This window comes from Saccopteryx leptura, chromosome 3, assembly GCF_036850995.1.
Source record: "Saccopteryx leptura isolate mSacLep1 chromosome 3, mSacLep1_pri_phased_curated, whole genome shotgun sequence".
NCBI classification, from domain to species: domain Eukaryota; kingdom Metazoa; phylum Chordata; class Mammalia; order Chiroptera; family Emballonuridae; genus Saccopteryx; species Saccopteryx leptura.
The window spans coordinates 100,441,085-100,466,412 of NC_089505.1; the positions used below are offsets into that span (position 1 = coordinate 100,441,085).

Genomic DNA, 25,328 nt, shown 5'->3' on the forward strand with positions numbered 1-25,328 from the left:
GCCATCTTTGCTCCAATGGAGCCTTGGCTGCGGGAGGGGAAGAGAGAGACAGAGAGGAAAGCGCGGCGGAGGGGTGGAGAAGCAAATGGGCGCTTCTCCTGTGTGCCCTGGCCGGGAATCGAACCCGGGTCCTCCGCACGCTAGGCCGACGCTCTACCGCTGAGCCAACCGGCCAGGGCTCTTTTCTAAAATTTAATTCATTGATTTTAGAGAGAGGGAGGGAGAAACCCTGATTTGTTTTTCCACTTATTTATGTATTCATTGGTTGCTCCTTTATTTTATAATTGTTTTGATTGATTGATGATTGACTTGGAGAGAGGGAGATCAATTTGTTGTTCCACTTATTTGTGCATTCATTGGTTGCTTCTTGTATGTACCTTGACCTGGGAGCCAACCTGCAACCTTGGCTTATTGACAATGTTCTAACCAACTGAGCTACCTGGCCAGGGCAATCATAACTAAAATTTAATGCTCCTAGGATGAGAATAGGTACCCTCAAGGATGGTGTCTTGGGCTGGTCTCATTCAGGTCCTACTGCTTCAGAGAAAAGATCCATCCATCCACCCACCCATCCATCCATCCATCCATGCATTCATTCACTCATGAAGTATTCGTTTGGTGCCTATGTACCAGATAGGGTTTGGGGGGAAATCGAGACACAAGCTATTACCTCAGGTAGCTAAGCTGTTTAACTTCACAAATCCCTTTCTCCGGGCCTCAATTCCTTGATCTATTCAGAGATGTGCGCTCACAGTGGACCTTTAGATTCAAACTGCAGCTTCACACCTTTCCTGTTACATGACCGCATGCCATGTTAATTTAGTCTCCGTGAGCCTCAGTTTCCTCCTCATCAGTAAAGTGGGGATAATATAAACTCGTTTCATCGGGTTGTACTGAGGTTGAAATTAAGGTAGCGCTCAACCTCTAGAGGGGTCGCAATCGTTAATCCTTTTTGATCCCTCAGCGGCGGACCAGCCCGGCGACCACTAACAGGTATTAATTAGGGCGTGGCTCACAGCCGCCCTGGGGGGTGGGCGATTAGGGTCTATAGAGCCAGGTTCTGGCGCTGTGGCCTCATTCCGTCTTCACGGGACACTAGAAGGTCTTCCAGGCTTTGGCTCCGCGCGCCGAGGGCCAGGAGCGGGCGGCCAGCGGGAGCCAGCGCGCCGGGACCACCAGGCGGCTCCAGCGGTCGGTGCGCGCGGCCGCGGAACGGGGCTCGGGGACCGGCCCCGCCGGCCCTGGGGGCGGGGCCTGGAACCGCCGGCGCCCAGCGCCCCGCGCCCGCACCTCCCCGCCCCGCCGAGGCCCGGAAGGGGCCAGTAGCGCTTCCGTCTCCGCCGGGGATGCACGGAGGGCGGAGCTGCGGCCCGCGGACGCGACGCGAGCCCAGTTCCGGCGAGGAGGCCGCGCCAGTGACAGCGATGGCGGCAGAGTCGGCGCTCCAAGTTGTGGAGAAGCTGCAGGCACGACTGGCCGCGAACCCGGATCCGAAGAAGGTGAGCGAGAGGGCAGCGCGGAGCGGGGCGGGCGTTAGGCGGGCGCGGCCCCGTAACGGTCGTGGGCCCGGCCGCGGCCCCTCCTGCTCGGCAGGGGCCGTGGGGGCTCGGACCCGGAGCCGGGCCCCACGGCGCTCGCAGCCTGGCGTCGGGAATTCGCGGCCATTGGCTGCTGCCCACGCGGCGGCAGCCCGCACGCCCGGTGGCGGGTCTCTGCGGGCCGGGGCCGGGGCCTCTCCCCGTCTCCCGGGGCCGGGCCGGGGCGCCCGCGGCGGTCAGGGGCGCGCACCGTGCGGACACCGCGTGTCGCCGGGGCTCCCGAGCCTCCCTCTGTGTCCCGGGCCCGCGCTGTCCGGTCGGGAGAGCTCGCCTGCAGTTAACTGCTGCCCGCTCCGTCCCTGCCTCCCAGGTGTTTGCTTCTTAGTGTCTTTTGATGTTTGTTCGGAGGGAGGAGGTGGTTCTGTCTGTGCATGATGGAGTCTAGGCTTGGTGTGTGGTCCTGCGTCTCTAAGAGACGTTTTTATTGCCTTCTGGCTTTATTAGAACGTGGATCTTCTCACTTTCTGGGTAAATCCTTTTAAAAATAAAACAAACCTCACGTCATCTAGCTGTATATAGCCTAGAAACTTAGGTTGTAGTTGGAAGAAGAAAAAAAAAAAAAAAAGAGAGAGAGAGGTTAGAAGTTGCAAGTAGATTTCCTTTGGCCCTGATGGAAAAGTAAGAGCTACCGTTCCTCGTTTTGCAGCGAGTGATGGCCAACCATTTTTAATTGTACTCAGTTTTATTTTTTAAACTGTTTTCTTAAGTACATTCTTCTCAGTCTCCGAATGAGTTATCCAGCTACTCAATGTCTGGGAAAGTGGGGGATGTTAGTTAGAATTCTTAAAAGTTGAAAAACGTGGATGAAAACACCTAAGGTTTGGCATTCTCTGTCAGCATTCTAGCTAGAGTGTCTAGTTTCTAAGAGTTGGATCGCTAAACTCCAGAATGCCAGTTGAAGAGCAAGTAATCGAGGAGCAGGTGGAGATAAAGTGGTGGTGAGATTTGGGTTCCAATCCATTTAGGAGCCATGGACGTCGGGGACATTCTCTGCTGATTCTTCCTAAGACTAGACTAAAAGGCAGAAGTGCCAGGCTCATGGGAAGTGCTCAGTAGATGTTAATCACCACCCTTCACAATTTTTCTTGAAGGGCTCCTTTCTCGTCACCTTGTTTCCAGCCTGTCATAAATGAGGTTTTTTCCCTCTGTTTCTGAAGGCTGCACACAGCATCTCACTATCAGGCGCACTTTTTAACTCTTTGTATTCACACCTAGCTCAAAGGACCACTTATTTAGGAGGCCATTTTAGTTTTAAATTTCATTTCATCTGTGAAACTTAAATACTTTCAGTTGTTTTGTTATATTTTCTATTGCGGCTTACCTAGTGGCCAAGAATATTCACAAGTTTTCTTTTTACAAGAACATGTTTTGGACATTTATTGTTTACTATTTCTGAGTACTAGCTTGTTTTCCTGAACACTGTAGGTTTGTGACTGTTTAAAACCTTAAAGCAATATAGTATTATGTAAACAACTCCTAACCCCAATTTTGGTCTATCAGGTTAAAAAAATGCACCATGTTGTATCTATAGTCCTTCTTCCACTAGAATTTACATTTTGAGGTAGCTTTCTAGTAGTTGATTGTGTATGAAATTTCAAACTAGGAAAAGATTTGACTTCTCATCCTATTTGAACTATTAGTGATTATTGCCAATATTTGGGCTTTATCTTCCCAGATAGGAAGTCACCCTAAACTTCTGGCTTTGTGTTATGAAGTTATGAAGTGAGCATTAATAAGATGAGAAAATGTTGGGAGTTCATTTTTGCAAAGGGCGCAATAGGTGGCGTTCAGAACTGAGCCAACTGCAGGGGGAAAACTGCAAGCTGGCACACTGGCCTTCTCAACCTTCTGTTAACCCAACAAGCTCCCACAGGTTGCTCCTGAAATTGCTAAGGTGATTATATAGCAGTATTGAATTTGCAACTAAATCTTGATTTCAAACTATTATTAGCCGAAGTGTGTATTCCACACCTATGTTCGTGATTTTCTGGTATTGAACATTGGCATTTAACTGTAATTGTTTTCACCTTTAAGTTCATCATTGGTCAAGGCTTACTTAATTGGGGAAAAGGTATCAGACAGACACCAGGGTTAGTTGGTTCCTATGGGAAACAATATTCATGGCTGGTAAAGGTACCTGCCTGGTGTTAATTTTATCTTTGATGTTTGTTCCTTTATTTATTACTCTTAGAAAATCTCATTGTTGACTGGACTCAGACTTAGAGGTAGAAGCTCTCAGAGAGGACAGCCTACGTCTATCTATCTCTTGGGAGTCTAAGCCTGGCGTTTTTCTTTGGCCTCCTTCATTCTCTTAGCCCCAAGCGTAGCATATTCTGCAGCCTCTTCCTTATTTTTCTTAGTCCACTGTTTCTTCAGAGGAACAGGCCAATGTTTGTGTAACAAGATGCTGAATCTTGGGCACTTTGGTTCAAGGTTTCTTACCTTTTTTATTTAGGGGCTTTATCACAACATATTGGAGGACATCATCTTCTTTAGGGAAATTGAAAAAGTTTGAGGATTCTGCTAGCTCTTTTGAGCCCTAGGCAACAGGCACAGTAGTATCAGTGAGAAGAGGAATATCTTTCTCCCCCTTTTTTTTGGCAATGACCAAGTTGAGAACACCAAGATTGGCATCCACAGTGCAACCCCAGACAGATTTGTGCTTTCTCTCTCCTGTCCTCCTGGGCCTGTAACAGGAATGCCCCTCATTCAGCAGCCTGCAGACACAGCCATGGGTCAAGACACCCTGCTTCATGAGGAAACCTTGTTTGTCATTCCCACTACTGATTTGAACCACATAACCCTTCCATTCTTCACCCAGAGCATCAGCAGCAACTTCTGTGGCCATTTGCTTCTCATAAAAGGTTTGACGTTTGCATTCATCGTCCACTTCAGTGAGTTTCTGGCAGCCAAAAAAGAGACCAGCATTACATTTTCAATGTGAAAACTACTCAGAACAGTTTGATGGCAAGAGGAGAATAATGAGTCAACATTATGAACATCATCTGCTCTTTGGGTTGAAGGAGCGTGCAGAAGACAGCTGAAATTCCTAAGCATGTATTATGCAAATGTTTGACATTTCTCAGTGACCTGTTATCAGTTCTTGCAAACTCTGCATTTGGTCTGTTGGTTTAATAACAAGTTTCCATCTACCTGAGGATGCCCAGCTTGCTTTTACCTTGTTATTGTTTAGTTTTTTCTTGAACCTCATTGAAAATAGAGGGGCTCTGAAGCCCTTTTTTCTCTTCGGTTGGGCTAAATCATTTTGAAAATCTCCCAAGGTCTTAAGTTGTCCCTACTAATCCAAAGCAAACTATACAGGTAGCATTTACTCCTCCAGTTAGTGCCAGGCTTTGAGATGGTACACACCCTCAGTGACTTCTGGCCCTATCCTTAAGGTTGGCTTCCTGGAGGTCCTGAGGACCCTTTGTCGCCATGGTGACCTCCTTTATGCTGTGGACTGTCAACTGTTTAACAATGTGATACTAAGGAGGAGCTTTATTGCATTGATGGGGTATGTATGCTAAGAGGCACATGAGCTACAGCTCTATTTTCTGTTCCTATCTTCTAAGGATGGTGTTATGTTGGATGTTTCTCCTGGCTTGGTAGTGAAGGCTGTGGTAGATATGCTTGCTAACTCATTGGGCAAGTTACCTAACCTCGCTGGGCTCAAAATTTATAAAACAGAGAGAGAACTATCCACTTTATAGAGGTGGCTAATGAAGATGAAATGAGGTAACACATGCAAGAATTTAGCATAGTAGCCCACACACAGTAGATGGTATATAAATGCCTCCAGGGAATGGCATTAGGAGAGAACCTATTTTTAACTTTTTCAATGATTCTAAATTTTCCTTTAAGAAAAGGAATTGGGGATGTGAGGGCGATCTGGCTGCGACATCTGTCACCCTATTGATCGCCAGGGTTGATTCGGCTGATTTGGCTGGCTAGGCGGGTGTCCCCTTCCTCCCTCACCGCTCTGTGTGCGTCCCTCCCGAAGCTGCGCACTCGGTCGAAGAGGATGACCTTCCCCGCTAGAACCTTTCCCGCTAGAGCAGAGGACCGTTCTTCAGTCAAGGGTATACGAGTAGCTGAGTTCCCCTGCTAGAACCTCCAAACAAGTCTCAAGAAAAGGAATTGGCATTAATCTTTGTACCCATAGCTGGGATGACAAGAAATACACATAAACTTTCTCCTAAGTTAGATGTTGGTGGTAATCAAATTTGAAGTAGAGGATCCTTTTTACTCAGTTATGATGGTGAAACTCCCTATAGCTACCACTTGGCTTCTCATTTGTTCCTGGTCAAACAGTATTATCACTTGTGATCCGGGTGAGCTGCGTAGTGACCATATTCGTTAATTATTGAAGTAGAATGACAAGAAAAACATACTTGCTACTCCACCTATAGCATTGTGACATACTAATTTTACCCTGGGCTACACAAGAAAAAAGGACAGATCTTGTTATCTAACATGTAAAGATAGTCACAGTTATCTATTTTGAACTACTTGTACTTTGCACCTTCTTTAGTGATAATATGTTTACATGTACATACACAGTTTCTGGAGAAAGTCATGGCCAGTCACAACTTTTGGTGGTAATGGAGCAAGTAGGAATTGGCTGGTGAATATCTGGTTAAGAATCAAGGATAGACATTTAAAGATCTGTTCACAGATGTATAAATGAATGAAATGATTAATAATAAACATTTATTGAACTTTTATAGGATTCCAGACACTATGTCTAAGGACTATACATGGTTTGTCTCAGTGAATCCTCATACTTGTGAAGTACAAACAGGATCCAGTTTCTATTTTGCAGATGAAGTAAATGAGGTTCAGAGAGGTTACTGACTTGCACAAGATCAATTGGCAAGGAGGTGATAGAGCCAAACTAAAGCCTGTCTTTGACTCCGGAACTCTGTCTTAACAGCAGTGCTGTCCTAAAATTGACCTAGTTTTAGGGACTACAGAAAGAAAATGTGGCCAAACCCAGATCGCTTTTCTAATCAACCCAGATATTTGGTGTTCACCATTAATGGCAATGCTGATTCCAGTAACTTGAAATTGGTCTCGGCTTCCCGTTGTATTAAAAAAAACAGTTCTGTTAGACACTATTGACTCTGCCTGGAAACTTGATATCCTTTTCTTATGGAGACCTCCTGTCCTTTTTATTTTCCTTTGTGCCAGGTCCATGGGTAATTTTCGTAAGGTTGATACCTTCCTCAGAAATTAACTCTCAGGCCTGACCTGTGGTGGCGCAGTGGATAAAGCATCGACCTGGAATGCTGAGGTTGCCGGTTCAAAACCCTGGGCTTGCCTGGTCAAGGCACATATGGGAGTTGATGCTTTCTGCTCCTCCCCCCTTCTCTCTCCCTTTCTCTCTCTCTCTCTCTCTCTCTCTCTGCTCTCTTTCTAAAAATGAATAAATAAAATCTAAAAAAAATTATCTCTCAAAACTGGGGAAAAATGATAGTTGATGCTTTTCCTTCGAGTTGGTAGGTTTGATTCTCTTCTGTAACTCATTTCCCGTTGATGTAGCAAAGTGGTTGAAAGCAGGGAATTTAAAGCCACAGACATGGGTGAATCTTGCCCAAGTTGAGTCCTAGGGCAAGTAGCTTACCTTTTCTAAGCCTGTTTTTACACTTGTAAAATAGGGATAATAACCATATTTGTTACTATGTAATACTTAGACTGAGTAAGTATTTAACCATCAGGTATTATTTGTTCCAGTGAATGATGATGATTTTATAGGAACTAATGTTTATTTATTCCCTCTACAGCTATTAAAATATTTGAAGAAACTCTCCGCCTTGCCTATTACAGTAGACATTCTTGCGGTAAGAACTTTATAACTTTAAATATTAAATAGCACTGTATCCCATCACTTTTCCACTGGGAGGAATTGTACAGTAAGCCCATAAAGAACATGGGCGTTGGAAGCGAAAGATACGAGACACAAACCATATATTGAATTATTCTATTTTTATAAATGTCCAAAATAGGCAGATCATAGGCAGAAAGTAGATTATTGGCTGCCAGGGGCAGGGGAGAATTGGGAGCAACAGGGTTTCTTTCTAGGGTGACAGAAATATTCTGGAATTAGATAGTGGTGATGGTTGTTGCACCATATTGTGGGTGCCTGGAAACCACTGAAAAACCACTTTAAAGCTTTAAAGTGGTTAAAATGGCCGTGACCCGATGGCTTGGTTATTGAAACATCGACCAGATACACAGATGTTACAAGTTGGGTCAGGGCACGTTTCTGTCTCTGTCTGTCTCTCTTTCTCTCCATTCCTCTATTAAATATTTTTAGAATTTAAATGGTTAAAATATGGTAAATTTTATGTTATGTGAATTTTATTTCAATTTTTTTTTCTAAAAAATTAAAGAAACACTGACTTTGGCACCAACTAGTCTTGGGTTCAAATCCAAGTTCTGTGACTTTAGGCTGTTCCTTCTTTGTAAGATGCTGTAGATTCCTGGATTGATACTGTATGCAAAGCTCTTAGCTCAGTGCCTAACACCTGCCAAAAATCTGGTTACTATTGTAGAAGTGTTTTTAATTTAGTATTTCCTCTTCTGATCTGGTATGCTTTGCTACTATGTGTCATTAAGGTTTGGGGTATAGAAACAAAGTAATTTTGTACTGAGACTTGCAAGGTGTATTTTAGAAAGGAAGTTACTGGCTTGTTAAAAAGCAGGTCTGATTTCTTTGAAAATGGTGAGCCTATTTCTACAACCCTCTAACAATTAATTCCATTGTCCAATTATAGGAGACAGGGGTTGGGAAAACAGTAAATAGCTTACGAAAACATGAGCACGTTGGAAACTTTGCCAGGGATCTGGTGGCCCAGTGGAAGAAGTTGGTTCCTGTGGAACGGTAAGAATATTACTCTGTAGGATTATTCAGTTTCATGGTTAAATATGGCATTTGGAGTGTTTACGGACAGAAAAGTTTTTCTTTTATCATTCCTTCTCTGCCTTCTTATTTAAAATAATTTTTTTACCTCAAGTATAAAAGTAATCAATGATCAGCCCTGGCCATATAGCTTGGTTTGTTAGAGCTTTGTCCAGATGTGCCAAGGTTGCAGGTTCGATCCCCAGTCAGGACACACACAAGAATCGACCAGTGAATTCATAAATAAAGTGGAATAAGTTGAAGTTTCTCTTTTCTTCCTCTCTCTCTCAAGTCAATAAAAAACCCACCTTTTTAATGCATGATCATTATAGAATATTAAGAAGAAAACTTTTTATTGATTTGAGAGAGGAGAGAGATGAAAAGCATCAACTTGTAGTTGCTTCACTTGCGTTGTTCACTGATTGCTTCTCATATGTGCCTTGACCATGGGGCCCAAGCCGAGCCAGTGACCCCTTGCTCAAGCCAGAGACCTTGGGCTCATGTGAATGAGCCTGTGCTCCAGTCAGCTACTCCGCACTCAAGCCTTTGATCCTGTGATTAAGCCAGTGACCTTGGGGCTTCAAATCTGGCACCTCAGCATTCTGGGTCAATCAATGGTCTATCCACTTTATTCCTTGTGCCACCATCAGTCAGGCAGAATTATTAGAAAAAAATTAAAAATAGAAATGATCAGCCTGACAGGCGGTGGCGCAGTGGATAGAGCATCGGACTGGGATGCCGAGGCCCCAGGTTCCAGACCTGGAGGTTGCCAGCTTGAGTGCAGGCTTATCTGGTTTGAGCAAAAACTCACCAGCTTGGACCGAAAGTCGCTGGCTCAAGCAAGGTGCTACTCTGTCTGCTGAAGGCCCGCGGTCAAGGCACATATGAGAAAGCAATCAATGAACAACTAAGGTGTCGCAATGCGCAATGAAAAACTAATGATTGATGCTTCTCATCTCTCCATCCCTGTCTATCCCTCTCTCTGTCTCTGTAAAAAAAAAAAAAGAAATGATCAAAATTTCTTATAACCTACCATCCAAAAATAAGGATTATTAACATTTTGGTATGTTTCTTTCTAACTTTTTACTCAAAGGCTTACTAGGTAGTTGCAAATGAATAGTATATATAACAACTTTTTTTGTGTCCCAGTGTTAAGCATTTCATGTCCGCAAGATATTTGATATTCTTCTTATCCTGCAGTTAAACTCATCATTTTCCATTTATTGAATATTTGAGTTCCCAGTTTTAAAACTTAGTTGCATGTTGCCTGACTGTTGGGAGTATGGAGGATAGAGCATCAACCTGGGACACTGAGGACCCAGGTTCAAAACCCTGAGGTTCCTGGCTTTAGCATGGGATTGTCAGCATGATCCTTCTCAACCCCCCCCCCCCCAAACAAAACAGCCTGACTAGGAGCACAGTGGATAGAGTGTCGGATTGGGACTCTGAGGGCCCACGTTTGAAACACCGGGGTCACTGGCTTGAGCGTGGGGTAGCTGTCTTGAGCGTGGGATCATAGACATGACCCCATGGTCATTGGCTTGCACAAGAGGTTGCTGGCTTGAACCAAGGGATCACTGGTTCGGCTGCCCCCATCAAGGCACATATGAGAAAACAATCAATGAACAACTAAGGCACTGTAACTAGGAGTTGATGTTTCTCATCTCTCTCCCTTCCTTTCTGTCTGCCCTTGCTTTCTCTCTCTCTCTTATTCTCTCACAAAAAAAAAACCAAAAACAAAAAAACTTAGTTGTGTGTCTTTGAGCAGAACACATTCCTCATTTCCCTTTATTATTTATTTTTTTAAATGAAGTTTATTTTTTTTGTTTGTTTGTTTGTTTTTACAGGGACACAGAGAAAGACACAGAGAGAGTCAGAGAGAGGGATAGACAGGGACAGACAGACAGGAACGAAGAGAGATGAGAAGCATCAATCATCAGTTTTTCGTTGCGACACCTTAGTTCATTGATTGCTTTCTCATATGTGCCTTGACCGCGGGCCTTCAGCAGACAGAGTAACCCCTTGCTTGAGCCAGCGACCTTGGGTCCAAGCTGCTGAGCTTTTGCTCAAACCAGATGAGCCCGCGCTCAAGCTGGCGACCTTGTAGTCTCGAACCTGGGTCCTCCGCATCCCAGTCCAATGCTCTATCCACTGCGCCACCACCTGGTCAGGCTCAATTCCCTTTATTTTGAGCAGAACATTTACCTTCTTTTCAAGACCTTGTTTCTAACTGCATTCTCTTCAGCTCTTTTGTGATCTCAGGTTCCATGACGTTGTCCTCTAAACAAGGATCACACTGAGATTTATAACTGCTTTATCTGCGTTTTCTTTTATTTAGAAACACTGACCCCGATGAGCAGGACGTTGAGAAGAACAATTCCCGAAAGCGCCCCAGGGATGCTTTTCAGAAGGAGGAGATGGAGGTGCACTACCAAGAAAACTGGAAAGCGTCTGGTAGCCAACCGTATAGTCCTGACCACAGACAGAAAAAACACAGAAAATTATCAGAGCTCGAAAGACCTCACAAAGTGTCTCATAGTCACGAGAGGAGAGACGAGCAAAAGAGAGGCCACCGGGTTTCACCAGTTTACTCTTCAGACCACGAATCTTCTGATTACGGCCATGTTCAGTCCCCTCCGTCATCTAGCAGTCCTCACCGGCTGTCCATGGACCCTTACAGATCCCCAGATGAGGACCACGAGCCCTTCGTGCTACACCAGAAGCCTGGGAAGGGCCACAGTAATGCCTTTCAGGACAGACTGGGGGTCAGTCAGGAAAGACACCTGGGTGAACCCCAGGGGAAAGGGACTGGGAGTCAGAACAAAGAGCACAAATCTTCCCATAAAGAAAAACGTCCAGTGGATGCCAGGGGAGACGAAAAGTCATCCTTGAGCAGAGAGAGATCCCACAAGGCCTTCTCCAAAGAGGAAACCCGGAGGCCCCTGTCAGGGGATGGCACAAAGGAAAAGCTGCCCTCTAGTGGTAGCAAGAAAGAGAAGGGAAGAGAGGGCAGCTCCAAGAAGTTTCCATCCCCCTTGGAGACTGCTTCAGACAACCACCTTAAAAAGCAAAAGCACAAAGACTCAGAGAAAACCAAATCTGACAAAAACAAGCAAAGTCTACACAGCTTAGACACAGGAAAGGGGACTGGAGACATGCCGCCCAAGACAAAAGAGAAGCTTTCTAACAACCTAAAGACTCAGGAAGGGAAAGCGAAAACTCATTCAGATAGAAAGTCAGTGGGCTCCCTCCCTAAAGTTGAGGAGGCAGATATGGATGATGAATTTGAGCAGCCCACCATGTCTTTTGAGTCATACCTCAGCTATGACCAGCCCCGGAAGAAAAAGAAAAAGATTGTGAAATCCTCTGCTGCGACTGTTGGAGGAAAGGGACTTAAAAAAAATGATTCGAAAAGCACTAGTAAAAACTTGGACTCAGCTCAGAAATTACCTAAGGTGAACGAAAACAAGTCAGAGAAGCTTCAGCCGGCTGGAGCCAATTCAGCCAAGCCGAGAAAGGTAACCCCTTCAGCCCCTTGGTGGCTTCCCATTCAGAGTGTCTGGCTTTGTGGAGCTCCCAAGACACCCCACCCCCCACTCCCACTGCTGTTTTGCTTGGCTGGCTTTTTATGTGTCCTGTTTAATTTCAGTATAAGTAATTTCCTTCAAGCCTCTCTAGCTCCCAGGGTTAGGGAGTAGGCAAGGAAAATATTTGCTGAGGTGTCCCGTTGTGCTGGGCCCATCTCTGTGTATTTCCTGACTTAGGCGGTCAGACAGGACTCTCGCCCCGTGCTGCAGCCTGGCTCTGCCTATGACGTGCTCCTGGCCAGCACTGCTGGGATGGAGTGGAAGGGAAGCTGTGCGTGTAGAAAAGGCTCTCCAGTTACTGGTCTCCCTCTGCAGGCCCCCACCGATGTACTGCCCGTGTTGCCAGACCTCCCGTTACCTGTGATCCAGGCCAATTACCGGCCACTTCCTTCTCTCGATTTGGTGTCCTCCTTTCAACCAAAGCGGAAAGGTAATATTCTATATCTTTTTTCTTTTTTTTTAATGGGAGAAAGATTTTAAAAATTCAATCATGATCTGGCATCAGATTTTGGTACGTTTCCTAATCACGCAGGCTCTAGAGTTTGATGTATTGGGTTTGAATCCAGCTCTGGCTTCTACAAGTTATATGAACTTGGGTAATAACTTGATTTCCGTGGACTTCAGTTACATGTTCTGTAAATGGAAATAATAATTGGTTTCTGCCTCATAGGGCTCTTAAGTGGATTAAAAGCTGATAAATCTCTCAGCTGAACATAGTAAGTGTTAAGTAAATCTTTGCTGCTACTGTTATTAGCAGCCTTTTATTTTATATGTTCTGCATGAGCTTTTTATTTTTTAAAAACAAAATCTAGTCACCCTGGCTGGATAGCTCAGTTTGTAACAGCAACATCCCAAAGTGCAGAGGTTGCTGGTTCGATCCCCAGTCAGGGTACATACAGAACAGATCGATGTTCCTGCCTCTCTCTCCATTTCTGTCTCCCCTCCTTCCTCTCTCTAAAATCAATAAAATAAACATTTTTAATAAATAAAAAAGTATAGTTTTAATAGCAAAAGAATTGAAAACCATGTAAGTGATTCTCAGCAAGAGACTAACAGCGGCATCCTGCGCAACTATAAAAAATGTGAAAAGTCTGTGTACTGACATGGAGTGGTTTCTAAAATGTGGTAAATGGAGAAGATGATGATAGTAGTATGTTATTAATTGGTTAAAAAGGAGTAAAATTCATACTTGCTTGCTTTTGCATAGACTCTCTGGAAGGATGGTCAAGAAACTGGTAACACTTGTTGCCTCTGAGAAAGGGAACTGGGAGGCTGAGGAATGGGGTGGGGAGGAGAGTTTTTACTATTTAGCTTAGAGCCTTTTTTGTAACTTACGTTCCTGTTCTCTCACGCTACAGCACACGCTTCTCCCCAGGAAGAGGAAGAAGCTGGGTTCACTGGAAGGAGAATGAATTCTAAGATGCAGGTGTATTCTGGTTCCAAGTGTGCCTATCTCCCCAAAATGATGACCTTGCACCAGCTGTGCATCCGAGTACTTAAAAACAACATTGACTGTAAGTCACATGCTTCTCTCTTGCTCTCAAGCACGTTGCAGCACTGGGACCATATTATTCGATGGCTTGGCTGCTACTCAACGCTTTCACCTTTGATTCTCTGCAGCAATCTTTGAAGTAGGAGGTGTCCCGTATTCTGTTCTGGAACCCGTTTTAGAGAGGTGTACGCCTGATCAGCTGTATCGTATAGAGGAATACAATCACGTGAGTATCCTGTTTGGGTGGGAAGAGGGCAGTTTTCTGACTTGTCTCCAAAAATAGCTTTGTGTCTGTGAATCTGCTGCAGCTGAAGGGCAGGCCACTGGTTGGGTCACTGTTCTGTTTGTTTTGCCAGTGGGCCTTTAAACAAGAATGTTTTTTTCATCTGCCTCTACCATCTTAAGTGAACCTCTTGGGCTAGAATCAAGGTGGATTCAGAGGGAGCAGGAAAACACTTCTCACACCTCCCCTGGGCTCACCTAGTCACAAAGGTCAAGGGAGAATTCTGGCAGCACAGCTCCTGGGATCAAGGCCGGGGACAGAGCTTTGTGTCAACACTCAAGTGTCTAGTGGAGTTTTAAATTTATTTTATTTATTCATTTTTAGAGAGGAGAGAGAGAGGGAGAGAGAGAGACAGAGGAGAGACAGAGAGAGAAGGGGGAGGAGCTGGAAGCATCAACTCCCATATGTGCCTTGACCAGGCAAGCCCAGGGCCCAGGGTTTCGAACCGGCGACCTCAGCATTTCCAGGTCGATGCTTTATCCACTGCGCCACCACAGGTCAGGCTTTGGTGGAGTTTTAAAAGAGCACAAATGGCTGGGTGTCTCCTAGAAGTGCTGAGATGTGTCCAAAAGCCCTTCTCATAATGCTGGAACATACTTGTTTGATTGCATTAGCTGCTGCTCTGACACCGAAGGAATTACAGGGGTCCCCAAACTTTTTTCACAGGGGGCCAGTTCACTGTCCCTCAGACCATTGGAGGGCCAGACTATAAAAAAACTATGAACAAATCCCTATGCACACTGCACATATCTTATTTTAAAGTAAAAAAAACAAAATGGGAACAAATACAATATTTAAAATAAAGAACAAGTAAATTTAAATCAACAAACTGACTAGTATTTCAATGGGAACTATGCTCCTCTTGCCGACCACCAATAAAAGAGGTGCCCCTTCTGGAAGTGCGGCGGGGGCCGGATAAATGGCCTCAGGGGGCCGCATGCGGCCCATGAGCCGTAGTTTGGGGACCCCTGAATTAGAACATCCTTCTTAGGTGGCCCTGGCCACTACAGTTCAGTGTAGTACTTGGGAAATGCCTGGATTTGATCTCATTCTGGTTCTACCTTTCACTGATTTCTCTAAAGGAAAAGACTGATCTCAACTTGTTTTGTGGTGTCTCCTACCCACACAAACCATTAAAAGCAGCTAATACATTACCTCACGTTTAACTTTAATTTAGTGACTTGGCTTTTTTTCTAGAACCATTATATTTTAATGTAATTCTATGCAGACCAAAAAATCATTAGGAAACCCTAGGTGATTAAAGGTGAAAAAGAGATATATAAGAGTGCTTGCATATAAATGATGTCCTGGTTCTGGCTGTAGGTATTAATTGAAGAAACAGATCAATTATGGAAAGTTCACTGTCACCGAGACTTTAAGGAAGAAAGGCCAGAAGAGTATGAGTCGTGGCGAGAGATGTACTTGCGGCTTCAGGATGCCCGAGAGCAGCGGCTACAAGTACTGACAAAGAATATCCGCTCTGCACATGCCAATAAGCCCAAAGGTCAGGGGCGGGGGACCGGCAGGATGGGGCCTGGCAAAACAGTGAGCTCTGCTCTGGTCCACAACAGGGCCTTGGTAGGCCCAGCTGATGAAGGGCCTCTGGCTCCTAAATCTCTTGCAGGAGTAGGGCAGAGGTGGGTGGGTTTTCTGCCACTTCTCACATTACTCTACAGAGCTGTTTTTAGGGTTGGTGAACCCTCAGCTTTGGGAGCCCTTGGAAAGCCTTTATTTGGTAATAATGTAGATTATTGAAGTAACAGTACCATCAAGAGGCAGGTATTAATCTCCATATTTCTCCACAGGCCGACAAGCAAAGATGGCCTTTGTCAACTCTGTGGTCAAGCCCCCTCGTGATGTTCGAAGGAGGCAGGAGAAGTTTGGAACAGGAGGAGCAGCTATGCATGAGAAAATCAAGTACGATCTCTAGTTTCTGTGAGCTTGGGGAAGAGAGTCCAGGAGCTTGTCACTCCCCCTGGGAAGCAGCCCAGGTGCAGGAAGCAGTTCATGTTGGGGGCGAATGGCAGTGCAGACGGCTCTGGAGCTGCAGCTTGAGTGCAGTGCAGGCTGGGTGGTTAGTCATGCCACTGAGGTCAAGATGAAGTGGAGAACAGGGCCCGGCTCCTGGGAGTCATTTGCTTATGCTTTCCCATTCCCCATTTAAACAGTGGGGTTAAGGTAGGACTGCATTATTTAATCTAAGTCACATTAGCATTTTCCTGATGCAGATTTACACCTAAACAGTGAAAAGTTAGTTGAGATTATCATTCAGTCTGAAGGGTCTCCACTGTCATCTCAGAGCCATTTCTATAATCTGGGGTGCTAGAATTGTCTGGTCTGAGTCTTCCTCCAGAAGGCCAGCCCCAGGTTGTTGGTGCTGCAGGTGGATTTCCCGTGCTGGTGATTAACCAGCGGTGTTCTGTGTTGCAGGATTAAACCAGCCCCGTACCCCACAGGAAGCAGCCATGCTTCCTCCAGCAGTGGCAGCAGCAATAGCTTTAATGCCAGCCCCGAGGAGCCAGCCTATGATGGCCCGAGCACCAGCAGTGCCCACTTGGTGCCTGTGGTCAGCAGCGCTGTTTCCTATGATCCTAGGAAACCGACTGTGAAGAGTGAGTAACTTGATGTATCTGCTCAGATATTCAACACTGGCATTAGAACCCCTTTGCCATCACCCCTGCATCATCTGTGTGTTGGATGTAGCATATGTCTCTGGTCTGATGTCAGAGACTCCTTTCCCCTGCTTTGTTCTTAATGCATGTGTGTGTGTGTGTGTGTGTGTGTGTGTGTGTGTGTGTGTTTAATTGGTTTTAGAGAGAGGAAGGGAGAGAAACAGAAACATTGATGATCTGTTTCTGTATGTATCTGCCCTGACTGGGAATTGAACAGCAACCCCTCTGTATTGGGATGCCGCTCCAACCAACCGAGCTATCTGGCCAGGGCACATGTGTTTCTTTTAAATAATGATCACAGTAAATATTCATTTTGGCACTCTGCCTTTTTTTCAACCTAAATATAAACTTTTCTCCAGGCAATAACGTAAAGTTTATAACCATTATTGGTAGCTAAATGATAGTCTTATCTTATTGAGATTTTTTTTTTTAAGGATAACTTTATTAAACATACCAATTCAAAAATATTCAAGTTTTATTTTGAAGATTACAGCATAAGAGCAGATCAATGGTAATAGTTCTTATTGAGATTTTATAACCTTAAAACCCCAGCTTCCAGGTATTTTTTATATCTATGCGGATCTGTTTTGTATTTTATTAACTTGATTCCCTTAGAATGCCCAGTATTCTAAGGAGGTGTTCTAACTTAAAAGCATTATTCTGTATTTACTTCAGAGCCCATGGGAGGGTAGGAGTCTTGGCTTAAGCTTTAGCTGAGCTCAGGTTAACCGGTCCTTAGGTGGTTTTGTATTTAGTTTGTGTTAGACCTGTTGCTACCCTGGACAAACGGGGGTGGGAAGGGTGTGCTTTTTGCTGGTTTGGATGTTGGTGAGGTAGTGTTAAATTATGGCTCAGCATGGCCTTTAGAGTCTGGATTGAATTCCAGTTCTGCCACTTACTGTACAACCAGGGGCAAGTTGGCTCAGCTCTGTGCGGCCACTTTTATTGCAGTATTAGCAGACAGCTACCACTTGCCTCTGTCTGTCTGCTGGTGCAGAGCCAAGAGAGACGGGACTTGGGCGTTGACTGTAAAGCACTGCTGGTATATGTCTCACTGCCATGGATCTGAAACAATGGCCGTATTTTTTTTTCTCACAGAAATTGCCCCCATGATGGCTAAGACGATTAAAGCTTTCAAGAACAGATTCTCCCGACGATAAACTGAGGACTTGCCTTGGAGATGGAATTTGGGAGTGACGAAGATAAGGACAGTGGGGGATGGGGAATGGAACTTCCAAAGGAGACCTGAACCTTTTGCTCTGTGGAAGCTTTGGTCTCCGAATCCTGCACAGGTCACAGGTGTCGCATCGGTGACTCTGGGCCGCAGCCACTGCCTCCCGCCTGCAGAATACTTCAGATTCTGAAGAAGATGTGAAGCCTCAGTCTCACTGAGCATTTTAAGGTCAATTATACTTTTGTTGTTGTCTAGCTTCTTTGTAAACTATAAGATAGTTTTAATTAATAAATATTTCCCCAGATTGTATTTATATTACCCCCAGGTTTTTTGTTTTTGATTTTTGTCTTAGTCTATCATACACTTAGCCTTTTATTTTCAGGGTCCTTTATTAAAGTTAGACAACAGCCTAATGAAAGCCATTCCCCTGTCACAGTTCAGCTCTCCTGAGTGGCCTCCGGTCCAGAGGGAGGACTGGGCATCCCCAGAGCCTGTGTGGTGCCTGCTCCTGGGTCCTGGGCTGCCTGTGCTGGGGAGCCCGCAGCCTGCAGACAGGAAGCGTTCAGGTTAGACCCCGCCCCTCTGAGGCCCTGCTCAGTGTTGCTTTGAGTTCTTTATGCAGGCGCATCTCTTTCTTATTCATGAAATAGTATTTATTAAGGGAGGTTGTTTGTAGTGGTCTCGAGTCTTTCCCCCATCCTTTTTGCCAGTCCACCTCCCTTTTTTTTTTGGAGGCTCACTAGGATACAACCCTGGGAGATCAATTTGCACAGATCCCTAGCATTTTTACAATTTTCAATGTTTGATTCAAAACTTTTAGTGTTTGTTTTTTTTCCTCCTGTTTTTCTTTCACCCACTAGCACAGGAAAAAAACACAAATCCGCAGCAGGGCTTTTATGTGGCCCCACCCCCACCCCCCAATACAACTTTGGAGTTTTAAAAGCCAGCACTTTAATCTCTTGATCCGCATGAATTATTACTTTAGAAGTGAATGGTTTTAAAAGTTGTAATGCTATGTTGGAAGTTGCTTTTGTTTTAGCTTTCTTTAAAAGGTAAGATCATGTGATTGGAAGAGCACAATTTGCTATGTTTTGTAGAGAACTTTGCAGCTGAAGCTCTTTCTGCTTTTCAAGTGTTTAAGCCAGACTTTGGAGGGAAGAGCCAATTTAGCAAGTGTCTGAGCTGCAGTGTCAGGATGGGGAGAACCGCAAGGGTGTCTCTGGTTTGGGAAGGGAGGGTCTCACCTTCCAGTTGACTCAGGAGCAGGATCAGAGCTAGGACAGTGTCAGTGGCCGTGGCTGTGAAGAGCACTGAGCTAGTGGGAACCCACCTGCTTGTGACCCAGGGGAAGCAGATGCTATAAATTGAGGTGCCATCCTTATGAAACCTGACAAGTAAACTGAGGACGTGATTAGAGTGACAGCCTGAGGAACTTGTTGAGTCCCCTCAACAAGCTCACTAAAAACTCAGAAAATGGAGGGAGCATTTGAAATCTTGCTCCCTGGCATATGTCCTCAGTTTGGCTCAAATAAACTTCCATAAAAATTCTCAGGAACAAAAAAAACCCTCAGAATATAGAGCCCACTGGTTTTAGCCATCCTGGAGGCCTCAGTTCGGCTAACTTTGAAGGTGCAGAGCAGCAACCATTCAGTGTGCATTGCTGTGCGGGGTGCCTGTTCCAATAGGACATAAGTATTGCTCTGTTTTAATTTGCTGTATTTTTTAATTGGGTAAAGCATTATTCCTCTTGATTGATATCATTCCACCCCTATCCCCAATCTAATATTAGGAAGCCTTTTACCTAAAACCAAATGAACATCTGGGTCAGGTGCCTAGAATAGCTTCCTCAAGGTGTCTACCACCTTAAATTTGTCTTTTAGCTCTGTGTTCAAGTCTTTGTCATTGAAACCAGTTTTTCATATTTCAGATTCAGTTGTGTACGATTTCATTTCATTTATTAGGAATCTTTAGGCAAGGAGAGAAAAAAAGACACACACATGTTCATCCCAACATCACTACCTTAAAGATTTTTGATCACCCCTGCTTGCATAGAGCCAGATCTTTCTCCCCTCCCCTTCTAAGCATCAGGGATGTGAGTTGGTGAGAAGAGTAAGGAGGGAAGAGGAGAAACCAAATTTCTAAACGACCTCCTCACCTCGGTTATTTAATGGCTGCAGAGCAGACATAGGATGATGTTGAACTTTTGGTCTCATTTGTGAAAACTTGTGCAATTTTTTTCCTTCTGTAATACACTACATACAAATCACCAAATTACAGATTAACCCTTTGTGATTGTTGGTATAATGAGCAGTTTTCTTAGGGCTTTCTCTTTCTTTCTGGGAAGCGGGAGGGAAAGGAGCAAGATATCATCCTGCTCTTCATTTGTATTTTGGTCCCAAAATGTAAATACAATTTTCTATGTTACTTTTTTGTGGTAACTACCAAGATGAATATTTTAATTAGATAAGTTATATGAAAAGGAAGAAAAATTCCATGCCTAAATAAAAAAACAAACAAAAAATCCCATATACTGTTGTCTTTCTCCCTTTTTGTGTCAGAGAATGGAATTCAGTCACAAAATGTCTGGTTCCTGGGCTCTGAGGCAGAGAGATCTTAATCCTTGGGCTGGACCATAAAAGATGCTGAAGTTTTGTCTGTAGCACAGAAAGGCCGGGAAAGGGGAAAGAGCCCTGTAAGCAAAGGGAGGAACTCAGATAAAACTGAGTGCCTTGTGGGGACCAGGCTCTGTCCTTTGTCATACTTAGAATACAGGAACTGAGCTGTTAACCCCATTAAAAGTTAGAAGCAGAGGCTCAGACAGTGAAATAACAGCCAAAGCTTCAGAGCTAGTAACTAGCAAAGGAAAGGATTTGAAACTCTGACTGCAAAGAATGCCAATCCACCTTTCATAAAAAAAAAAAAAGAATCCATCCTACATTGACACTATCACTTCTTGGGGTGTGTGAAAGACACAGGTATTATCTTCTCAGTCATTTTGTTTTTTTTTTCTTAAGAGACAGAGATAGACAGAAAGGGAGAAAGATGAGAAGCATCAATTCTTCATTGCAGCACCTTAGTTGTTCATTGATTGCTTTTTCATATGTGGGTGGGGGGAGGGACTCCAGCTGAGCCAGTGGCCTCTTGCTCAAGCCAGTGACTATGGGGTCATGTCTATGATCCCACACTCAAGCCAGCAACCCTTACACTCAAGGTGGTGAGTTGGTGCCCAAGTCAGATGAGCCTATGCTCAAGCTGGTGACCTCAGGGTTTTGAACCTGGGTCCTCAGCATCCCAGGCTGATGCTCTATCCATTGTGCCACTGCCAGGTCAAGGTCTCCTGGGTCTTACATTGGCTTCCTAATGAGGGCATAATGAACACTAATGCAACACAGACTGAGCCATCCTCCATGAGAACCTGTTGGAGTTTCAGCAGTTGCTAATGAAGCCAAGGGCTTGGTTTCAGCCCTAGCATATATCCAGTGGGTTGGATCTACCCTTAAAGCTACAACATCTCATAGCAACACAGTTTTACTACCTCTTCTGTCCTAAAGACAGCACTTTTGGTATACAGTCTGGATTTATTTTTCCTAGTTCTTCTTAAAAAAAAATTGATTGGTTTTAGAAAGAGAGCGAGAGAAACATCAATTTGTTGTTCCACTTATTTATGCATTCATTTGTTGATTTTTTTTTAATTTTTTTATTTTTTATTTATTCATTTTAGAAAGGAGAGAGAGAGAGAGAGAGAAAGATAGAGAGAGAGAATGGGGGGAGGAGTAGGAAGTATCAACTCCCATATGTGCCTTGACCAAGCAAGCCTAGGGTTTCGAACCGGTGACCTCAGCATTTCCAGGTCGACGCTTTATCCACTGTGCCACCACAGGTCAGGCTCATTTGTTGATTCTTGTAGGTGCCCTGACCAGGAATCAAACCCACAACCTTGGCATATCAGGAAGATGTTCTAACCAACTGAGCTAACTGGCCAAGGCCACAATTCTTTTTTTTTATGATAGAGACAAGAAGGGAGAGAGATAAGCATCAATACGTAGTTGTGGCACTTTTAGTTGTTCATTGATTGCTTCTCATCTGTGCCTTAACCAAGGGGATCTAGCTGGGCCAGTGACCCCTTGCTCAAGCCAGCAACCATGGGGTCATGTCTGTGATCCCACACTCAAGCCAGTGACCACAAGCTCAAGCTGGTGAGCCTGTGCTCAAGCCAGCGACCTCAGGGTTTCAAACCTGGGACATCAGCGTCCTACATTGACACTATCCACTGCGTCACCACTGGTCAGGCCATAATTCTTTATTTAACTAATTCTTAGTATTAGAAATTACTATGCATTGAAGTTAATTATGGAACATGGTATCTGATGGATTACTTTACCCAGAGTTTGTAAATTAGACCTTTGTCCTTTAATTTGACATTTGTTGAGCCAGGACCTGTATTAGACCCTGAACTACAGACAAACACAATGAAGTCCAGTGCTCACAGTTGAATAAGTATTAACTGGCTCCGCTGGTTATGCACCTACTATGTGCTAGGTACCACTCTATCTCTATACATTATCTCCATTATCAGAAGGATCCTACAAGGTAGGTGGTCATGGCCCCATTTTAAAAATGAGAAAACTAAAGCACAGAGAAATTAAGAACTTGCCGGCAATGGTGCTGTGTGTTAGCCTGACTCGCAAGTATACATTCTCAGACACATTTATCTCTTAAAACACTCATACCCTACCTACCCAATGTTAGGCTTCTGCACCAAAACTGATTCCAATACAAAAAGATTCCCAGGGCCAAGGCCCTAATCATATCTAAGAATGATTTTTTTCTCTGCTACACGTAACTGATGTCCAGAAGAATCCTCTGCCTGGCTTAGCACCTTGACAGATGCCCCCTTCGAGGGGTCTCTCCACTAGCATTCTTCATCCACTTGAGTCTCTACCTGGTTATTGGCTAAATGCTAAAATAGGCAGTTTGTCTTCACAGGCCCCCAGACTTCTCTTTCTGTGATGCCCACTGTCTCAACCCTTTCAAAAACTTACAAGGAAAGTTCATGTCATTGAAATAATATACAGTTATTACTGTGTTTCTCAAACAGGGAACCTCAGTTTGGCTCCCTAAACCAGTGGTCCCCAATCCCCAGGCCACGGACCGGTACCACCAGTCCATGGGCCATTTGGTACCGGTCTGCAGAGAAAGAATAAATAATATATTATTTCCGTTTTACTTATATTTAAGTCTGAACGATGTTTTCTTTTTTAAAAATGACCAGATTCCCTCTGTTACATCTGTCTAAGACTCACTCTTGACGCTTGTCTCGGTCACGTGATACATTTATTCATCTCACCCTAAAGGCTGGTCCGTGAAAATATTTTCTGACATTAAACCGGTCTGTGGCCCAAAAAAGGTTGGGGACCACTGCCCTAAACTATGTCCAGAAGTGACATCCATAATTTCCATCATATTTCATTCGCTCCACCTAAATTCAAGGGGGCTGGGAAGTACAGTTCATCCATGTGCCTGACACAGAACAAATATTTGCTAATAGCACCAAAGACTCCAAAGGCAATCACGGTGCCCTGGGTCATTCACCAAGGCCACCCAGCCTCAAATCCCACACTTCCTAGATGTGTGCCCTTGAGCAAGTTACTTAACCTCTGTGTTTCAGTTTCTTCCTCCAAAAATGAGAAAAATACATCAACCTTGCAGTGCTATCATACAGTGATTTAATGAGTCAAGTCACATAGAGTGCTTAGAAAACTGCCTGGCACTCAGAAAGAGCTCAGGACATGTTAGCCAGGATGTTAGTGATGAATTAGGTGATGTACCCAACATGGAATGGGCATTTAGTAAAGGACAGTTGTTATAACTAAAGCTCTGAGGAAAAAGACTGGTCCAAGGGCCCTGGCTGGTTGGCTTAGTGGTAGAGCGTCAGTCTGGCGTGCAGGAGTCCCGGGTTCAATTCCCAGCCAGGGCACACAGGAGAAGCGCCCATCTGCTTCTCCACTCCTCCCCCTCTCCTTCTTTTCTGTCTCTTCCCCTCCCACAGCCAAGGCTCCATTGGAGCAAAGTTGGCCTGGGCGCTGGGGGTGGCTCTATGGCCTCTGCCTCAGGCGTTAGAATGGCTCTGGTTGCAACAGAGCGGCACCCCAGATGGGCAGAGCATCGCCCCCTGGTGGGCATGCCGGGTGGATCTCAGTCGGGCACATGCGGGAGTCTGACTGCCTCCCCATTTCCAACTTCAGAAAAATACAAAAAAAAAAAAAAAAGACTGGTCCAAGGCAACTGCTGGTAAGTACAGCATGGTAGTTAAGAGCCTAAGTGCTGGGGTCTCAATTTGGCCTCAGTAAGTACTCAGTAAATGTTAATTTATATTTGGAGAAGGCTCAATGTGTTAAGAGCACAGACTGGAGGCCCTGTGCCTGGGTTCAATCCTAGTTCTACTACTGACCAGTTGTGTGACCTTTGGCAAATTACTTAGCCATCCTGTGTCCCAATTTTATCATCTATAAAGTGAAGATAATAATGAACACTTGTAGTTATAAAGATTAAAAATAATATAAGTAGGCCCTGGCCAGTTGGCTCAGCGGTAGAGCGTCGGCCTGGCGTGTGGGGGACCCGGGTTCGATTCCCGGCCAGGGCACATAGGAGAAGCGCCCATTTGCTTCTCCACCCCCCCCTTCCTCTCTGTCTCTCTCTTCCCCTCCCGCAGCCAAGGCTCCATTGGAGCAAAGATGGCCCGGGCGCTGGGGATGGCTCCTTGGCCTCTGCCCCAGGCGCTAGAGTGGCTCTGGTCGCGGCAGAGCGACGCCCCGGAGGGGCAGAGCATCGCCCCCTGGTGGGCAGAGCGTCGCCCCTGGTGGGCGTGCTGGGTGGATCCCGGTCGGGCACATGCGGGAGTCTGTCTGACTGTCTCTCCCCGTTTCCAGCTTCAGAAAAATACAAATAAATAAATAAGTAAAAATAATAATAATAATATAAGTAGGTTCTGGCTGGTGGCTCAGTGGATAGAGCATCAGCCCAGGGTATGAAAATACAGGTTTGCCCAACCATCTTCTTCTCTCTCCCACTCTCCCCCTTCTCTCCCTCTTGTCCGCAGCCAGTGACTTGATTGGTTTCAGCATGGCCCCTGGCACTGAGGATAGCTCAGCTGGTACAAGCGTGTTAGCCTCAGGTGCTAAAAATAGCTTGGTTGATTCAAACGTCAGCCCAAGATGCGGTTGCCAAGTGGATCCCTGTCAGTGTACATGTGGGAGTCTGTCTATCTCCCCATCTCCCCTCTCACTTAAATAATAACAACATAAGTAAACCCATTGGGACAGTACTTGGCAATTACTAGTGCCGTATGCTTGTTAGCTACTATGATTACTCTCATTTTGCCACAAGAAACATAAAACTAACAGAAAAGCAGTTCATTTCTCTCAGCCTAATTGAGACAGAAGATAAGGGAAAATGGATACAGATTCATCAGTACTTGAGTTCAGAAATGTAGGCAGATGGCCTCTTGGAATAGGAGAAAAAAAATTAGAAGCTTTTCCTACCTGCCCCCAAGTAATCTCAGAAGTCACTGAGCATCCCTGTTTATCCTCAAGCAATGTAGTGCAAGAGAAGGGGCAGGCAG

General features: G+C 44.9%; 1 protein-coding gene across 3 annotated transcripts; it reads left to right on the top strand.

The window, feature by feature from the left end:
* The first annotated feature begins 1,334 nt into the window (after nucleotides 1-1,334).
* ELOA (elongin A) lies at nucleotides 1,335-19,086 on the top strand. Of its 3 annotated transcripts, none has more exons than XM_066375411.1 (11): nucleotides 1,335-1,499; nucleotides 7,382-7,438; nucleotides 8,375-8,481; nucleotides 10,838-12,017; nucleotides 12,402-12,516; nucleotides 13,445-13,600; nucleotides 13,707-13,804; nucleotides 15,185-15,365; nucleotides 15,667-15,778; nucleotides 16,292-16,473; nucleotides 17,632-19,086. In XM_066375411.1, the coding sequence occupies exons 1-11, from the start codon at nucleotides 1,347-1,349 to the stop codon at nucleotides 17,691-17,693; spliced, it is 2,403 nt and encodes an 800-aa protein (XP_066231508.1). In that variant the 5' UTR covers nucleotides 1,335-1,346; the 3' UTR covers nucleotides 17,694-19,086. The 3 variants fall into 3 exon arrangements, with proteins under 3 accessions (XP_066231508.1, XP_066231509.1, XP_066231510.1); XM_066375412.1 differs by having other exon boundaries at nucleotides 15,185-15,319; XM_066375413.1 differs by lacking the exon at nucleotides 1,335-1,499 and adding an exon at nucleotides 5,036-5,112.
* Nucleotides 19,087-25,328: the final 6,242 nt, after the last annotated feature.